Raw genomic sequence first — 19,963 nt, 5'->3', positions numbered from 1 at the left:
CTCTCTCTCTCAAATAAATTAATTAATAAACGAAATACACACTAAAGTATCTAGGGGTCATGCTGTTAGTGTCATATGTTTAGGAAAAAAAAATCTGTGTGTATAAAAAATATGTGTGTATAAAAAAATGTGTATACACACAGACACTGTACTATTTTTAATTTTCAACTTTTTCTTAAGTTTGAAATTATTTCCAAATAAAAAGTTAATTAAAAAATGAAGAGTAATACGTAAGAATTTGTTGCAACAGTAAGCTGTTAGATTAGTGGTTCCCCATCACTAGGTCTGAATTCTTGCAAGGAACATGAATCCATAGATGCACCAGGAATTGTTCTCTCTATATATGTTCAATCATCTTCCATATGCATGTGTAAACTGCTATGAATGATAAAAATGTATTTAAAAGTATAACTAAATTCATGGCATCTTTTGGGTTATTATATATTTTCCCATTTTCTCAAACAATCGGTAATAAGTGTTCTGTGAGGATAACAAAATTTGCCTTTGTGTCCCCTTACTTGAATAGGGAACTTCTTACTGTTTTCAACAGAGAGAACCACAGTGATGCTTCTCACAGCTATTACTGGATGGCAACAAAACAGAACATAGGATCTTCAAAGAATGTAAAGTTGAGAGGAATGTGAATAGAAAAAAATCAAGCTTTAAAAGATTCATGAGGCTTCCAATGGTGGAGAACAAAAACCCAAATTTAGTAACGACAGTGTTCAGCTTTAAACACAAAGAACACTTCATTATTATTAGACAATGGAGACATGGTTTAACAGACAATAAAATATGGGTGAAGGAGAAGACTGAGAGTTTGGATGTCCACAAGTGTAATACATGCCAACAGTGGGATATGCCTGCCAAAAACCCAATGCAATATCAAGTAGCATTAATTAAAATATTATTTAGGAAGATAATAATCTAATTCTGTACTCATCAGAGCACATATGAAGTAATGCATTTGACTCTGGGCCTTAGGACTCCTGCACATGGCCCTGAGGGAACTGCTTATATCAGACTAAACCTTCCTGCAGAGAAAAACTATGAAACCTTGTTAAAATATAGACAGCAACTATTTAAATACTCTGGAGATCAACCAAGACAGGTAGCATTTAAGAAGGCCGAGTTCTGTAGAGGAGGGAAGCACAACAAGATGAGTCTACCTTATACCACTACTTTCTCCCTTGGGGCATTTGCAGATTTCCCACAGGGGATAAAAGCCAATCAGAAAGCAGTCGCTTTCGATAGAAACCTGCAGTCTTACTAGTTCAGGAAACACACAAACAAATTTGTGGCTGCCACGTTAGCTAGAAAGGAAGGAAACAACTCCAGAGAGAGAACCACCAATTCGACATACGTACTCTGCTTAAAACCCTGGGGACCCCTGCATTAGAGATGTGCAAGGTGGCTTCTCAGCTGCCAGGCTAGTATTAAAAGAGAAGACAGTTTGGAGTTGCAGCTTTGTTTTGTGTTTTAGTTGTATTTGTCCAGAATCAACACCAACTAATCATTTAAGAATTCCTTTATGTGAATGCTTGGCAACAAGAATGGTGCTCAAATAAGTACTCAGGGTTAAATAACTTTTTTGAATCTCATTATTTATCCTGGAAAAACTGTACTGACTTTGCACTGATGATGCAGAAAAACAAGAGTGGGTAAAACTATTGTCTGCATTAGTCCAGACAGCCGCACCAAACTGAACTAGTTGTCACAGCATTCTTCAAGGCCACATACCCAGTTTAAAAAAAACCTGAAAAATAAAAAGCTGGTTTCACTTAAGATTGTTCCTGATGCAGGACAAATTATTAGTTTTATTAAACCTTGACCTTTGAGTACACACTTTTTAGTATTCTGTATTATAAACTGTGAAGTATACAAGGTACTTCCACTGTGTATCAAAGCACAATTGTCATGAGGAAAATCACTTGGGTGATGGTTTGAGTTACAAGCTGAACCAGCCACTTTTTTTATGGAACAACATTTTTACTTCAAAGAACAAGTGGCAGATATTTGATGTTTTAGCAGACATTTTATTGAAAATGAATGAAATGAGCTTATCAATTCTGAAAAAACTACTTAAAAGTTTTGTTGCCAATGACAGAATTTGAGCTTTTAAGTGGTAATTAGAATTCTAAAAAACTTATATCCATAAGCATGAGCTTTAAAGACTCTTCTAATGAGATGAGCGGTGATATTAATGAACCTGACTTTTTGATACTGACAACATTTGTCAACATTTGGGAGATCTGCAAAACTCAGTAAACCTTTACAGCATACTTTGGGAATATTGTGGGTTCAGTTCCAGACCACCATAATCAAGCAAATATCACAGTAAAGCATGTCAAATTAATTTTTTGGTTTCCCAGTACATGTTCACCCTATACTAGTCTATTAAGTGCACAATGACACTATGTCTAACAAAATAATGTACATACCTTTATTTAAAAGTACTTTATTGCTAAAAAATGCTAACCACCATGTGAGCTTTTCACAAGTTATAATCTTACTGCTAGTGGAGGGTCTTGCTTCATGTTGATGGCTGCTGACTGATCAGGGTGGTGGTTGCTGAAGGCTGGGGTGTCTTATTTCTTAAAATAAGACAACAGCACAGTTTTGTCACATTTTTCTCTATAATTTCTCTGTAGCATGTGATGCTTTCTGATTTTATCCACAGTACAACTTCTATCAGAATTCGTTATCACTAACTCTATGTCATATTCTAAATCCTCTGTTGTCAACAATCTTCACACCATCTTCACCGAGAGCAGTTTCCATCTCAAGAAATCACCTTGGCTCACCCATAAGAAACAACTCCTCATCCATTAAAGTTCTATCATGAGATTGTCACAATTCAGTCCCATTTTCAGGCTGCACTTCTAATTCTAGTTCTCTTGCTACTTCCACCACATCTGCAGTTACTTCCGCTACTCAAGTCTTGAACCCCGCAAAAGTCCTCCATGAGGGTTGGAATCCACTTCCTCCAAAATCCCATTAATGTTGGTATTTTCACCTCTTCCATGAATCATGAATGTTCTTAATGGCATCTAGAATGGTGACTCCTTTCTGGAAGGCTTTCAATTTACTTTCCCCAGATCCATCAAAAGAATCACTATCTATGGCACTTAGAACCTTACAGAATCTATTTCTTAAACAATAAGACTTGAAAGTCAAATATTGACTCCTTGATCCATGGGCTACAGAATGGATGCTTGTGTTAGCAGGCATGAAAACAACATTCATCTTATACATCTCCATCAAAACTCTTGGGTGACCAGGTGCATTGTTGATAAACAGTAATATTTTGAAAGAAATCATTTTTTTCTGAGGTCTCCACATTTGGCTTAAAATAGTCAATAAACCATATTGTAAATAAATGTGCTATCATCCAGGCTTTCTTGTTCCATTTCTAGAGCACAGGAGGAATAGATTTTGCATAATTTTTAAGGGCCCTAGGATTTTCAGAGTGGTAAATGAGCACTGGCTTCAACTTAAAGTCACTATCTGCATCAGCCCCTAACAAGCTTTAAAGCCAGGCATGGATTTTTCCTCTCTAGCTATGGAAGTCCTAGATGGCATCTTCTTTCAAAAAAAGACAGTTTTGTCTATTTTGAAAATCTGTTTAGTGTAGCCACTTTCACTAATTATTTTAGCTAGATCTTCTAGATAACCTGCTGCAGCTTCTATATCAGTACTTGCTGCTTCACCTTGTGAGACGGCTTCCTTCCTTAAACTTCATAAACCAACCCCTGCTGCCTTCAAACTTTTCTTCTGCTGATTCTTCACCTCTCAGGCTTCACAAAATTGAAGGGATTTACTCTGAAGAGAATTGCTCTGGAGTAAACGACTTAAAGGAATGTTGTGGCTGGTTTGATCTTCTATCCAGACCACTGAAATTTTCTCCATAACAGCAATAGGCTGTTTCACTTTCTTATTCATCTGTTTACTGAAGTAGCTCTTTTACTTTCCTAGGAACCTCTCTGCATTCAAAACTTGTCTAACTGTTGGGCACAAAAGGCCTAGCTTATGCCCTGTCTCAGCTTTCAACGTGCCTTCTTCACGTAGCTTAATCATTTCTAGCTTTTGATTTAAAGTGAGAGATACGCAATTTTTCCTTTCACTTGAACACTGAGGAAGCCATTGAGGGGTTATTAATTGGCCTGATTTCAATATTGTTATGTCTCAGAAAACAGGGAGACTTGAGGAGAGGGAGATAGATTGGGGAACACCCAGTCAGTGAAGGTCAGAACACATACAACATTCATTGATTAAATTAATTGTATTATATGGGTGAGGTTCATGGTGCCCCCAATTATAATAGTAACATCAAAGATCTCCGATCACAGATCACCATAACAAATAAAATAATAATGCAAAACTTGAAACTACTGTAAGAATTACCAAGATGTACACAGAGACACAGAGACACAAAGTGAGCAAATGCTATTGAAAAATAGCGCTAACAGACTTGCTAAATGCAGGGCTGCCAAAAACCATTAATTTATTTAAAAAAAAAAACATCAGAATATATGTGAAGTGCAAGAGAAGCACAATAAAACAAGATATGTCTTTATTTTCTAAATGAACAATGCATGATGTACAAGATGGTAAAAGATCCATTCAAAGTGCAATATAGACCAATGGATTTTAATATAAAAGTATGAAAAGGTCAATGATATGGTTTCATATTCCACATTGTAAATGACCTTTAAGAAATTACTACTTGTTGGGGCATCTGCGTGGCTCAGTCAGTTGCGCATCCGACTCTTGACTTTGGCTCAGGTCATGATCTCAGCGCCCTGGGATCAAGCCCCGCATTGGGCTCCCCGCTCAGCGGGTAGTCTGCTTGTCTCCCTCTCCCTCTGCCCCTCCTCCTGCTTGCTCTGTCTCTCTCTCTCTCTTAAATAAATAAATCTTTAAAAAAAAGATTACTACTTGTCAAATTTTGGTATAATGTAAAAGTAAAAGAAAGATATCCAAAATTTTCTGAAGAGGCTATTAAAATACCTTCTTCCCAACTATATATATGTGTGATGGTAGATTTTCTTCATGTATTTTAATCAAACTAATACAAGAAAACAGTGGAAGCAGAAATAAGAATCTAGTAATTTTCTATTAAGCTATGAAGCCAAAAATGTAAAGCAATGCAACTATTCCCATTAAAAATCATTTTTCTTTTAGAAAAGTTACTTTCATCAAAATATTTATATTAAGAAAAATAGTTTTATTATTTTCAAGTAAATATTTAAAAATATTTAAAATCTTTCTCAGTTTGAATTTCTAATACAGTAAGTATTAACAGATATGACCCACATAAACAAAAGCTCTTTGAGAGCCCTCAATCTTGAGAGGGAATCCTAAGACAAAAAATTTGAGAAGCACTATGCTACACATATAATGAAACAGGAAAATGTGAAAATACAATCAAAGGAGATCAACCTTAAAATAACTCAGATTTTGGAATTAGTACACAAGGATTTTAAAGCAGTTATTGTAAGTATGATCAAGAATGTAAAGGAAAAGTTAACTGCAATGACTGCACAAATAAGAAATGTCAACAGAGAAATTAAAATTATTAAAAGAACCAAATGCAAATCTAGAACTGAAGAAAATGTGAAATAAGAAATTCCCTAGATGGCTTTTTTTTTTTTTTAAGATTTTATTCATTTATTTGACAGAGACACAGCAAGAGAGGGAACACAAGCAGGGGGAGTGGGAGAGGGAGAAACAGGCTTCCCGCCGAGCAGGGAGCCTGATGCAGGGCTCGATCCTGGGACCCTGGGATCATGACCTGAGCTGAAGGCAGACACTTAATGACTGAGCCACCCAGGCGCCCCTCCCTAGATGGTTTTAACAGCAAATTTGAAATTATGGAAGAGTCAGTGATCTTGATGACAGACCAACAGAAATTATTTAAATATACACTTAAAATATGTGTAACTGGAGTTCCAGGGTAAAGTACAGGTGGCACACTGTCCATAAATGTTCAACAGGCCAAATCTAGACTGCTGCCCGTTTCTGTATATAAAGTTTTACTGGAATAGAGCCATGCTCATTCATTCATTTATTTGTCTATAGCTGTACATTCGATGGCCCATAGAACAAAAAATATTTGCTGTACTACTCTTTACAGATAAAGTTTGTTGACCCCTGGTCTAGATCTTTTATGTTCTTACTGAATTTCTTGGTCTATTTATTTTATCAATTACTAGGAGAAAGTGTTAAAATCTCCAACTATGAGTATGAATTTGTCTATTTCTAACTTTAGTTCTCTCAGTTTTTGCTTAAAGTCTTTTGAAACTATGTTGTTGGGCACTTCTACAATCATGATTGTTCTGTCTTCCTGATAAATTAATCCTTTTATTATTATGTAATGTCTCTCTTTATCTTTGGTAGCAGTCATTGTCTTAAAGTCTACTTTCTCTGATATTAATAAAGACATTCAGATTTCTTTTTTTTTTTTTTGGGAATGAAAATCAGTAATTTTATTTATTTTATTTTTTTTTAATTTTTTATTGTTATGTTAATCACCATATATTACATCATTAGTTTTTGATGCAGTGTTCCATGATTCATTGTTCGTTCATAACACCCAGTGCTCCATGCAGAACGTGCCCTCCTCAATACCCATCACCAGGCTAACCCATCCCCCCACCCCCCTACCCTCTAGAACCCTCAGTTTGTTTTTCAGAGTCCATCATCTCTCATGGTTCGTCTCCCCCTCTGACATACTCCCCTTTTCTTCCTCTCCTGTTATCTTCTTCTTTTCCTTTTTTCTTAAAATATGTTGCGTTATTTGTTTCAGAAATACAGATCTGTGATTCAACAGTCTTGCACAATTCACAGCGCTCACCGTAGCACATACCCTCCCCAATGTCTATCACCCAGCCATCCCATCCCTCCCACCCCCAACCACTCCAGTAACACTCAGTTTGTTTCCTGAGATTAAGAATTCCTCATATCAGTGAGGTCATGTGATACAAGACATTCAGATTTCTTAATTTCTTATGCTTACTGCTTGTATGGTACATGTTTCTTTTTTCCCCCAAAGATTTATTTAAATTCAATTAATTAACATATAATGTATTACTGGTTTCAGAGGTAGAGGTCAGTGATAAAGATTTATGTATTTATTTGAGAGAGACAGAGAAAGCAGGTGCACATAGGGAGGGGCAGAGGGAGAGGGAAAGAATTTCAAGGAGACTCCCTGCTGAGCATGGAGCCCAGAGCCCAGACACAGGGCTTGATCTCACAACCCTGAAATCATGCCCTGAGCTGAAATCAAGAGTTGGACGCTTAACCGACTGAGCCACCCAGGCACCCTGGTGTATCTTTTTCTTTCCCTTCCCCTTCAGTGTATATCTTTTTTATATTTAAAATGCATTTCTTATAGGTGGCACATAGATGAGATCTTGCTTTTTATACATTCTGACAGTTTCTGCTTTTTGACTGGAGCGTTTAACTCCTATTTTTCTGACTGCTTTTAAGAATGTCTTTTTATCATTCTTTAAACACTTTATGATGTGCCTGGTAGTTTCTGTCACGTTTACTGTTCTTGGGGCTTGTTGAGCTTCTGAGATCTGTATGTTTATAGGTTTCATCAAATTTAAAAATTTTCTGGTCATTATTTCTCCAAAAAGTTTGCCTATTCCAACTATACATATATTAGGCCTGCTAAAGTTGTCCCAAAGCTCATCAATGCTCCATCCATTTTTTTTTTTCTGTTTTTTTTTTTTTCTTATTTTCTCTTTGTGTGTCATTTTGGAGATCTGCTACCATATCTTCAAGTTCACTAATGTTTTTTCCTGCAGTGTCTAATGGCACATTACATTCTTTTCAAGTTCATCAAGATAGGGCATTTACCACGCCATGAGTCCCCCAAAATTTTAAGATTGAACTATTACAGAGATATTCTCCAAAATTAAATTAGAAATCAGTAATAGAAAGCTCTCTAGGAAAAAAAACACAAATATTTAGAAATTAAACATTTCTAATTTTATAAATTAGAAAGTATTTTTAAATAAATGATAAAAATATATCAAAATTTGTGTGATGCAGCTAAAGCAGTGCTTAGACAGAAATTTATACCTTTAATATTTACATTTAAAAATAAATAATACAGCTTGACTGGCTCAGTCAGAAGAGCATGCAACTCTTGATCTCGGGGTCATGAGTTTAAGCCCCACGTTGGGTGCAGAGATTACTTAAATAAGTGAACTTCAAAAAATTTTTTAAAAATAAACAATACAAAATTAATGAAGTTCTGCCTTATGAGCAAGGTAAACCTGAAGTAATTAGAGAAACAATGCAAACAAACAAAGCTAAAATTTGGCTCACTGTTGGTGTAGCTGCTATGGAAAACAATTTGGCAGATCCTCAAAAGGTTAAACACAGAGTTACCATATGATCTAGCAAATCCACTCCTAGGCATATATACAAGAAAAATTAAAATATATGTCCACACAAAAACTTGTAAATGAATGTTCATATCTGCATTATTCGTAATAGCCAAAAAGTGAAAACAACCCAAATGTCCATCAAATTATGAATGGATAAATAAAATGTGGTATACCCACATAATGGAATACTATGACATGGATAAACCTTGAAAACATTATGCTAAATGAAAAAAACACAAAAGATCACCTATTATATAATCATCAATTATTACAAAATATTAATATGAAATGTCCAGAACAGGCAAATCTATATAGACAGAAAGTAGAATGTTAATTGCCTTGGCCTGGAGGAGTTGGGGAAAAAAACAGGTATGTGTCTTCTGGGGGCAATGACAATGTTCTAAAACTAACTGAGGTGATGGTTGTATAACTCTGTGAATATACTAAAAGCCACTGAATTAAACGTTTAATTGGATGAATTGTATGGTACAGAATTATATCTCAATAAGTCTGTCATTCTAAAAAAATTGGATCACCAAGATTTTTAAAAATTTTTTATAAACTCTTCACTAGACTGATGAAGAGAAAGTGAACAAAAAAGGAAGACACAAATTACCAATTGCAGAAATTAAAGAGGAGCTATCACTCCAGATCTTATAGACAATGAAAATAGGGCAGTATTATAAACACCTTTATCCAATACATTTGACTTAGAAGAATTGGACCAATTCATTGAAATAGATCACTTAGCCAAACAGACTCAAAATAAAATCAAAAATCTGAATAGCCCTAAAACCATTAAAGAACCTGAGTTAGTTGTCAAATACTCCACCAAAGAAAACTCCAGGCCAAAATGGCATCACTGGTGAATTCTATCACATTTAAGACAAAACACAAAACAAAACAAATATATCAATCTTACACAAACCTTTCAGAAAATAGAGCAGTAAGGAACACCTTTCAACTCATTTTATGAAGTCAGCATAATGCTGATACCAAAATTAGACAAATATACTCTTTAAAAAGAAAGTTAGATTTTGATCAAGACAGACCCCAAAATCCTTAGCACAGTACCAGTCAATCAAAACCAACAGTATATTAAAAAGATATCATGATCAAGTAGGGTTTACCACAGTAACTCAAAGTGCTTTAACATTCAAAAATCGAACAATGTAATTCATCATTATTAACAAAATAAAGGAGGAAAAAAACATGATCATTTTAATAAATGTAGAAAAACATCTGACAAAATTCAACAACCATTCATGGTAATAACTCTCAACAAAATGGGAACAGAAGGGAAGTTCCTCAACTTGATACCATTAAGAAAATAAACAGGCAAGCCACACCTTGGGAGAAATATTTGTAAAACATATCTGATAAGAAGCTCACATATTATAACTACATAACTGCATAAGTAATTTAGTTATATATATAACATATACATAATGGTGACATTTCAATAACAAAAAGACAAGCAATAAAAAAGGGCCAAAGAATTAAACACACTTCATAAGGAAGACATGTGAATCCTCAAAACACAGCAATGTTCATCATCATTAGCTATCAGGCAAATGAAAATTGAAACCACAATAAGGTACCACTACACATTGACTATTCAACAGCTAAAACACCAAATACTGGTAAAAATGAGGAGCAACTGGAACCCAAATACATAGTTGGTGGGAATGTAAACTTTGGGAAGAAATGATCCAGACAGGAGTATCAGAGTCCAAGCAAAGTGGGGAGGGTATCTATATGAAAGGACTGTTGGGTGCAGGGTGTCAGAACCTGAGTGGGGCAAGGAGGGACGGCATTTGTGCAGGGCAGAGTCCAGGTTTTTCACTGTAGAAGAAGGGCATTACAAACAGGGAAGGGGGAGAACCAGAATTGATCCTGTGGTATTGGACTGGAATTGGCAGTATCAAAGTAACTATGGTTTTCAATATATGGAATAGAGACTGATACAGAAATACAGATGTAAACGTGTGTGTATGTGCCTACACATACACATAGCTATGCACATTCCCGAGCTTTTTTCACTGAGAGGTTCTGGGAATAACAGCATCCCAATAGCAATGAAAGCAGCTAACATCCAGCTGTTGGCTGCTAAATACTATTCTTCACTAAAAGGAACCAGGGCTCTTTAGAGAAAAGACGGATTCCAGGGCTGGGATAAGAAAACTACAAAATGAGCCTGGAACATACTGTTCTGTTAGAAAGTAAGAAAGGGAGAGAAAAATGGGAACACATCAAAAAAGACACAGAAGCCACCTTTAAGAGGTTCTCACTGGCCAAATGTGGGACAATTTGTACAACAATGATGACAGATTTTCACCCACTCAGTAAAATGCGAATCAGAAGTCCATACTGATATAAATAAATATATGAATTGAAAGCCTAAGGACAATTGGAATGTTCACATCATTTCAAAGTACCTCCTCATAAAACATTTATTAATTACAAAGGGAAAAGTAACTTTATAGCAGAGAATTTTCACAGATATCACCTTAATGAAAAGATCCAAGTGAAAATCATTAGTAATAAGACAAAATGAAATTGTGTACCACCTGATAGGATGAAATACCACTTCTGTGATAATCCTGTCCAAGATATATAACCTAAATTGAATTGTGAGGAAACAAGGCAAACCTAATTTGAGGGACATTCTACTCTTCAAAATAGCTATCCTATAATCTTCAGAAGTGCCAAGGTCATGAAAGTCAAGGTAAGACAGGAACTGTTTAAGATGGAAGGATATATAACAACCATATGCATCATGTGATTCTGAGCTAAAGCCTCTTGCTATAAAGGACATTACTGGACAATAGGCGAAACCTGAATGGGATCTGATGATAAGATGGAATTAATGTATCAATTGTAATGTCCTGATTTTAAAAGTTGTATGGTGGTTATATAGGAGAATGTTCTACATAACTTATCTGCGGATGACGGAGTACCATCTCAGCAACTTACTTTCAAACGGTCCACAAAAATAAAGGTTTTTGGTCTGTACTCACAAGTTTTCTGTACACTTGAGACTGCTTCAAAAAGGTTTTTTAAGGGTTTTTTTTAGGAGAGAGAAAAAGCACTCAGGCACACATGAGCAGACGGGAAGGGCAGAGGGAGAGGGAGAGAATCTTAAGAAGGCTCCATGCTCAGGGCGAAGCCCAACAAGGTGCTCGATCTCACTACCCTGAGATCATGACCTGCGCCAAAACCAAGAGGCAGGTGTTTAAACAACCGAGCCACCCAGGCGCCCCTAGATTGCTTTAAGTTTTAAAGCCTAAATGCGCACGTGCGCACACACACACAAATATATACACATATATATGACTAGGCCTAACTCACAGTTAATGGATCAAAATCTCTGGGGATTATATGATTTATGTTAAAGAAAGTCTTTAAAGTGTTCAATATATTTAAATTCCTTATAAAAAATTTTAAATAATTCTATATTCACAATGGCAATGTTGAAGAAAGCTGACTGTATAACATTTATTTTCAATACAGATAAGGATGCCACTGGTCATTCCATCATTCAGATGTTCTACTTAACAAGTGCTGCCTTTCAGTCAAACTAAATAAAGGTTTGTCTGCCACCTCAGTGCATTCTGAATTTCTCGGAGAAGTATTATCAATCAGAAACGTTGTGGGTCTGATCTTTGTAAATTCAAGCCTGAAGATGTCTACTCATGTAATATGCACAATCATTAGATATGGTTAGTGACTGAACTTTGAAACCAAAGTATTTATTTTCTAAGTTTTGGATAGGTTTAACTGAAGAATATTCTAGTATCACTTATCTATATGGATCAGAATTTTCTGAATTTCATGCAGCTAGACAAAACAAGAGAGATAAAGTAGGTGGTCAGGATGAGACAACTATTATTCACAGCCCCTGATTTCAAGATTCTGTGTTCATTAATACAGTTTTTATTAATAATAGGCTTTATGGTAAATAAATGTTAATGTGAACTTATAAAATCCATTTACTAATAAAATGTTATTTTCACCAATTTTATATTTGGTGTTGTGATGTGAATTTTTTTTAAAGATTTTATGTGAATTTGACAGTGTTCCACTGCTTTAAAAAAATCCAAAAGACACTGGATTTTTTTTTTTTTTTAAGAGAGGGAGAGAGAGGGTGGGGAATGACAGAGAGAGAGGGAGAGAGAGAATCCCAAGCAGACTCTGGGCCCAGCGCAGAGCCCAACATGGGGCTCGAACTCACAACCCTGAGATCATGACCTGAGCTGAAATCAAAAGAGTCGGACATGCACCCCAAGACATTAGAATTTAAATAAAAACTTTAAAAAAAAACATCTGAAAGACAATGCTGGATTTAAGAACTGCTAAGCGTTTTAACTGAGACCAAGAAATCCACAGACCTTCTGAGGACATGTTCACCACTGTAATGGCTAACTGCTTAGATACACTGAAAAGTATATGAGATGGTTATTCAACAAATATACATATATACACACACACAAACTTTTTATCCCCAGAGAATTTTACACAGCATATTTTATCGCAATACTCACTGGTGCTACGATTTTTCCTGTCTGTCCAACTTGCATGTCATTGGGAACAAAGCCAGCGTCAACAGCGGCACGAGAAGCACCAACTAAAGAGGAAAACATATTTGTCATTTTTTTTTAAGTGCTATTCATCAGCTGGTTGGGATATTCACTAAAAACAGTATAAAAAGATACTGATAAGTACAATTACAAATTTATTTTATAAAGGCCTTGTTTTAGAAAAAAATCGCCTTATCACTGATCAACAATTCTAAAATGAAGTACTATTGCACTTTATACACAAAACTTCAAAAAATGCCTTCTATTTATACCCAAGGATTTAAAATTTTAAATTTGGCTGAAGTCCTCTGCTTGCTTTATCAAAAAGGCCTCTAGGCATTCATAAAACGTATATTATCATCTGTTTGGGATACCATTATATAACGCTCCCTTATGCAATAACTTCACAACTTTTGAAGGTACTATGATATCATTATCTCCTGTGATCAGATAAACACAAGTTACACATAACACAAGATAAATTTTAACCTATCTAAAAAAAAATGAGAAGTAGCCTTTTATCCTCCTTCAGCAGGAGTCAACAAAGAGCCCTGTACTTGGAGTAAGGTCACCCCTCTCAGCGGGGCTCAAGAATGAGTCTCAGGTCCTCTTCATCTTCATCTAGAGAGGACAAGAGGAAGCCACAGACAGTACTCCTACTACCTCCTAAGGCACACCGTCTCAACACTACCCGAGTCAGTGAGGATTGGTCACATACTGCCCTTTATTTACTTCAGTCACCACAAGGCCCAGATTCAAAGGTTATCCTTCATAATTCACACACTAATCTCCATAATGCTCTCATGCTCCCTAATCTACACCCATCTTCCCATTTGTCTAGATGCTCTCTGAGGACAACAACTCCCCTGCAGTTCCCTAGAGCAGATGTTGCTCTGCCACCATCTTCATACCACTGGGCCTGGAGGTTCGGGACTCTTCACTGACACCTTCAGAAAGTTCTCCCTCCTTCCTCCTTAAAAGCCTTCAGCTTTGAATCTCACGTCGTCAGATCATGTCACCCATTCATTGCTGTGTTGGCTATTAACCATGAGTCCAATCCCCTTCATTTCTCAATGATTTTTAGCTTCTGAGCCATTGCCACTTTCTCCAACACTAGTCTTAATTCTCAGAGGTCTCAACACCTGGTCTCTTGGTTCCTTAAACTCTTCTCCAATCATCTGTGTCCTCAGCCACACCCATGGTCATATGCCCAACCTTTCCATTACCAATATCCCTTGACAATCTCAATTTCCAATGTCTCTCTGTGACCTTACTTTTTCCAGCTGACTCCCTTCACACCCAGCTCCAACAATCCTCTGACCTCACTGGGATCTACATTTCTACTCGCTGACCCTCTCTCCCACTATGTTGTCTCCTCTTTACCTGGCTTAAATTCTATGATCAATGACTCTAATCACTTCACTGCATATGCCTTCAATCTCCTTGCCTTCATCATCACACTCAACTAGAAAAAAATCTCCATCTCCAGTTAACAGACTAAACAACCTCTCTACCTTTTCCATACCTGTCCCCCTGTAGTTCAGCATAACTGGAGAAAAACACCTTTAAATAAATAGGCCTTAATTCTGTTTCCTAAATTAAAATTTCATATCTTTTCTTCTCTTGTCAAATGTCCAATACTCTTTAACATCCTCACTCTCAGCTGATGACCTTGCTTCCTATTTCACTTAAGAAATTGAAGTCATCACGAGCGAATTTCCACATGTTCCAACTAACATATATCCATCAACCTACAGCTGTGTCCATATTCTTTTTTTGCCAACTTAAGGACATTACTCCAGCAACTCTCCCCTCCCTCTCCTGCATGATTAATTTTTCCCTCTCAACTGGAGCATTCCCATCAGCATAGAAGCATGCTATTATTTGTCCCCTCTTTAAAATGCCCCTCTGTTGGCCCCATTCCCCCCTAAATACTGTTCATTTCTCTGCTTTCCCATATAGCAAAATCTCTCTAAAGAGTTGTCTGTATTCTTTGATTCCAATTCCAGGCCTCCGAATCTTTTTCTAAAAACTTTATTAAAACATAACACACGTACAAAACACATGCAAATCACAAATGTACTGCTCAATGGTTTATCATAAAGTGAACGTTGGGCGCCTGGGTGGCTCAGTCGGTTAAAGCGTCTGCCTTCGGCTCAGGTCATGATCCCGGGGTGCCGGGATCGAGTCCCGCATTGGGCTCCCTGCTCCTTGGGAGCCTGCTTCTCCCTCTGCTTCTCCCTCTCTCTCTGTCTCTCATGAATAAATAAATAAAATCTTAACAAAAAAAAAAAAGGGATGCCTGGGTGGCTCAGTCGGTTAAGCGACTGCCTTCGGCTCAGGTCATGATCCTGGAGTCCCGGGATCGAGTCCCGCATTGGGCTCCCTGCTCGGCGGGGAGTCTGCTTCTCCCTCTGCCTGCTACTCTCCTGCTTGTGCTCTCTCTCTGACAAATAAATAAATAAAATCTTAAAAAAAAATAAAGTGAATGTAGTCATGTAACCACCATTTAGGATCATTCTTTTAAATCCATTCCACTCAGTTTTGCCCACCACTCCACTAAAAATGCCCTAAGTCACCAATGACCTCTAAGTGGCTAGGTCAGTTAGTTCCTCCCAGTCCTCCTCTTCCCTGACCCACTACAATACCCGACTAAAACACTCACTTGGATCCCAAAACACCATGCTCCCTGTCCCAGTTTTCCTGCCCTACTTACCACACTCCTTCTGGACTTCTTTCTCTCCTTCTCCCCTAACTTTTAATCTTACAATGTCTAGGGCTTAGTCCTGCGACCTCTTTTTTATCTACCCTCACTCCCTTGGTGAGGTCATCCAGTCTCATGGCTTCAAATACCATCGAAATGCAACTCATTCCCAAATTTATACTCCAGCCCAAACTTCTCCAATGAACTCCACATTCCTGTACCAACAAGTTTAACTGACATTTCTACTTGTATGTTTACTGTTAACTCAAAACTTAATATGCCTAAAATGGAATTCCTGATCTCTCCCTGGAAACTGTGCCACTCGGGGTCGAAAATGTTTCAGCTAATGGTAATTTCATCCTACCAACTGCCAGATAAAAACTCTCTCTCATAATATATATGTCCAATCTATCAAGAAATCCCAGTTTCTTTACCTTCAGCTATACATCCTGAACTATTTCTCCCTACATCTACTGCTAATAACGTGATCCAAACCACCAGTATCTCTTACCTGAATGGTTAAAACAGCCTCCTAACTGATCTGCCTGTTAATGCACTTCTCCCCCTACACTCAAAACTTATCCCCCTATGCTCAAAACTGTAGCTAGAGTGTCAGGTGATGTGACTCTTCTACTCAAACCTTTCAATGGTTTCCTATTTCATCAAGAGAAAAGCAATCTCCTTGCTAAGGCACATAATGCCCTATATGGTCTGGTCTATTACTCTCTGTCTTCTCTCTTACTACTCTTCCTTTTTGCACTTTCCATTCCATTTCCATTTTGCACTTTCCCCGGTCTCCCAGGACCCTGGGATCATGACCTGAGCCGAAGGCAGATGCTTAACCAACTGAGCCACCCAGGCGCCCCATATATTCACTTTCTAATCCCCAGAAGCTGACAGCAGATATGATATAAAGGATCTTAAAAGAGGGTGCTTATCCTGAATTATCTAGGTGGTCCCTTAAAACGTCATCACATGTATCCTTATAAAAAAGGGATACAGAGGGAGGTTTGATACAGATACACAAAGAAGGTGATTTGAAGACAGAGGCAGAGATTGGAGTGATGCAGTCACATGCCCAGGAATGTTGGGGCAGCCTCTAAAAAACTGGAAACGAACAGATTTGCTCCCAGAGTCTGGTCCTGCCAACACCATGATTTCAACATACTTCTGGCCTCTAGAACTATTAAGAATAATTTTCTGTTGTTTTAAGCCACAGAGTTTCCAACTGTTTGTTACAGTAGCCACAGAAACCAATACAAGTCTAGTCTCACCCAAATACAAATATAACTTCCACAAGGGGAGAGACTGCTTATTTTGCTCACTGCTATTTCCCAGTGCCTAAAATAATGCCTGGCATATGGCAGACACTCAATAAGTATTTGTTCAATTAAAGAATAAATGAATGAAATAAACACCTTCAAATAAGACCATTTGATTATAGAGTCAATATCATGCCTTTATTCAGACAAAACCATTACTGTTTCTGAGTACATATATCAGGTAATGTAAAAGCATACGAAAAACCTAGAAAGTTATACACAAAACTCTTAACAAAGGGGAAGAAAGAAGAATGGAGACTTTTTTTTTTTTTTTAGAGAGAGAGAGATGGGGAGGGAGTGGGGGAGAGAGAGAATCTTAAGCAGGGAGGGACGGGGAGAGTGGGGGAGAGAGAGAATCAAGCAGGCTCCATGCCCAGCATAGAGCCCGACGCAGGGCTCCATCTCACGATCCCGAGATTACGACCTGAGCCAAAATCAAAAGTTGGACACTTGAGCAACACAGTTACCCAGGCAGCCCACTGTAAAAAGAATATATTCATGCAATAGTTCTATAGTTAAAAACTAAAATATTTCCAATTTTCTGATTTCAAAAACCATTCCATTCTCACCAGTACATTTTTAATACATTCTATCTTTCCTATAAATGGTTAACTACAATTTTAAAATAATGTTAATTTCTACTTTTATAAGAGATTGTTTTTAAACTACCAATAGAGAGAAAAACAAGGGCATTCCTGAATCTGAAGTAGGCACATTTAAAAAAATTTTTTTAATGGAAAAACAGAGGCGCGTGGGTGGCTCAGTCAGTTAAGTGGCTGCCTTCGACTCAGGTCATGATCTCGGAGTCCCGGGATCGAGCCCCGCCATCGGGCTCCCGGCCCAGTAGAGAGTCTGCTTCTCCCTCTGCTCCTCAACCTGCTCTCAACCTCTCTCTCTCTCAAATAAATTCTTTTAAAAATAAATAAATAAATAAATGGAAAAATAACAAAGATTCCACAAATATAAGAGCAACAGATAAACAATAAAAAAGCATAAGGACCCTCTCCACACTGAATGCTATACCATTTACTTGCAGACTAAGAAAAACCATTTCAGAGAGAAAAGTTGAAAACCAGAAAAAGCAAAATAATCTGCAGCCTTGAGTGACTTATATATAAATGAAGTAATAAAGAAAAAATATTTCCAAAAGAAAGGGAGTATTTTTCTACTAAAGAAAATAACTTTACCTGCTGCATGAAGTTGATCTGCCAAATCATATAACAACTTAAAGTTCTCTCCACTCTTCAAACCCCGACCTCATTGAAGAAGATGAAAAAAAAAAAAATTAAGTAAACATAAACTCCATTCCATACAGCTGTGGCGATGACTTGTACCATGCTCCCCCTGGTGCCAGCGATACAGATATGCAACTGAGAGCCCAAATTGTGTTATCATCAAGCTCATGATTTCATTTTCCTAATTGGTAAAATAGGAATAATACTTGCAATCTACCTACTTCTTACATTTGAAAAAAAAAAATCTGTGCTCCTCTAAAATAAATATTAATAAAATCAATTTTAATTTTACAACATCTTTTAAAATGAATAAATTACAATATTCCACTTACCACCAGATACCACCACTTTGGCACCAGTTAGCTCCGGTCTATCACTTTTTGTTAACTTCTGGTCAAGCCACTCTGCTATCCCCACTGGGGAAGGACTTGATGCTGCGTACGTTGATACAGATAACAAAAGAATGACCATGAGTTAAAATTCAATAATAGTAATTTTTAAAAGAAACACATAAAGAATTAATTCCATGAAATTTAAGTTAGTTACTGTGAATTTTTTGTTTTTTTTTTTAAAGATTTTATTTATTTATTTGACAAAGAGAGACACAACGAGAGAGGGAACACAAGCAGGGGGAGTGGGAGAGGGAGAAGCAGGCCCCCCGCGGAGCAGGGAGCCCAATGTGGGGCTTGATCCCAGGACTCTGGGATCGTGACCTGAGCTGAAGGCAGACGCTTAACGACTGAGCCACCCAGGTGCCCCATGAATTTTTTGTGCTTCTAGTTTCATTCTCTCTGATTTCTGGAAAGAATTGAAGGGTTTAGATTCCAGCCTTCACCTCATTAGCTATATGACCTTTGAGAAGTCATTTAATTCTCTGAGTCTATCTATAAAACTGGAATAACCCTCCATGAGGTTCAAATAAGGTACCTATCTATCTATCTATCTATCTATCTATCTATCTATCTATCTATATTAAAGAGTAACACCCTCTACACATTTACTATTAATTATATTCTTCTATTATACTGAGTCTCCCAAGTATTATAATAGGAAACAGTAAGAAAAAAGTAAAGCAATACCCCTTTGATCTACCAAAGCAACTATATCAGTACCAAAATTGATATGAAAAAGGTACATTATAAATATTTCTTCTTTTTGGAAAGCTTGGGAATACTATTTAGACTGAGCTCTCAGACACTGTTTAAGAAATTTAACCAGAGGCCATCTCTTATTCTAATATAATCAGTGAACTAAAAAACAAGAAACAAACTTCAAATGAACACTCACCGTTTTCTGAACTAGCACTACCTCCACTTGTTGCTGCAGCTTCAAAAGATGTTCCTCGGACAGAAAACACCTTCACTTTCTCATCACACTTCACTGTACATAAAGCATTTCCTGAAATACACAACTTATTTTTTTTAAAAAATCCATGAAAGGCAAGTAATCCTTTGAGATTCAGAACTTACTTCATGAAAATAAGGAAGAAATAACTATGAACCAGTTGTTTTCTACCTCTACTAAGTACAGAAAAAAGGACCATAACACTTAAGGAATATAAACAAAAGCTTCCTTCTCCAAGAACACAGTAACTCAAGAGCTGCAACAACTTAAGAATGCAGCTACTAGGCTTACTAAGAGAAGAAAATAAATGAAAACATGACAGGCAGGGGCACCTGGGTGACTTAGTCAGTTAAGCGTCTGCCTTTGGCTCAGGTCA

The 19,963-nt window shown here is 37.0% G+C and overlaps 1 protein-coding gene across 1 annotated transcript in view; it reads right to left on the bottom strand.

The window, feature by feature from the left end:
- Positions 1-19,963, bottom strand: part of ETFA (electron transfer flavoprotein subunit alpha) — an 86,012-nt gene that overhangs the window by 30,285 nt on the left and 35,764 nt on the right. The window contains exons 6-9 of the mRNA XM_025884120.2: positions 19,531-19,641; positions 18,576-18,677; positions 18,196-18,264; positions 12,947-13,029 (exon numbers count right to left, since the gene is read on the bottom strand). Coding sequence (XP_025739905.1) covers positions 12,947-13,029; positions 18,196-18,264; positions 18,576-18,677; positions 19,531-19,641 — 365 coding nt within the window. The remainder of the gene's footprint in view (positions 1-12,946; positions 13,030-18,195; positions 18,265-18,575; positions 18,678-19,530; positions 19,642-19,963) is intronic.

The sequence above is a fragment of the Callorhinus ursinus genome, unplaced genomic scaffold (genome assembly GCF_003265705.2).
Source record: "Callorhinus ursinus isolate GAN/ISIS: 27379988/994484 unplaced genomic scaffold, GSC_fseal_2.0 scaffold25, whole genome shotgun sequence".
In the NCBI taxonomy this organism is placed as follows: Eukaryota; Metazoa; Chordata; class Mammalia; order Carnivora; family Otariidae; genus Callorhinus; species Callorhinus ursinus.
Note: the sequence above shows the minus strand (reverse complement) of the source record. Positions and strands in the feature narration are given on the sequence as shown.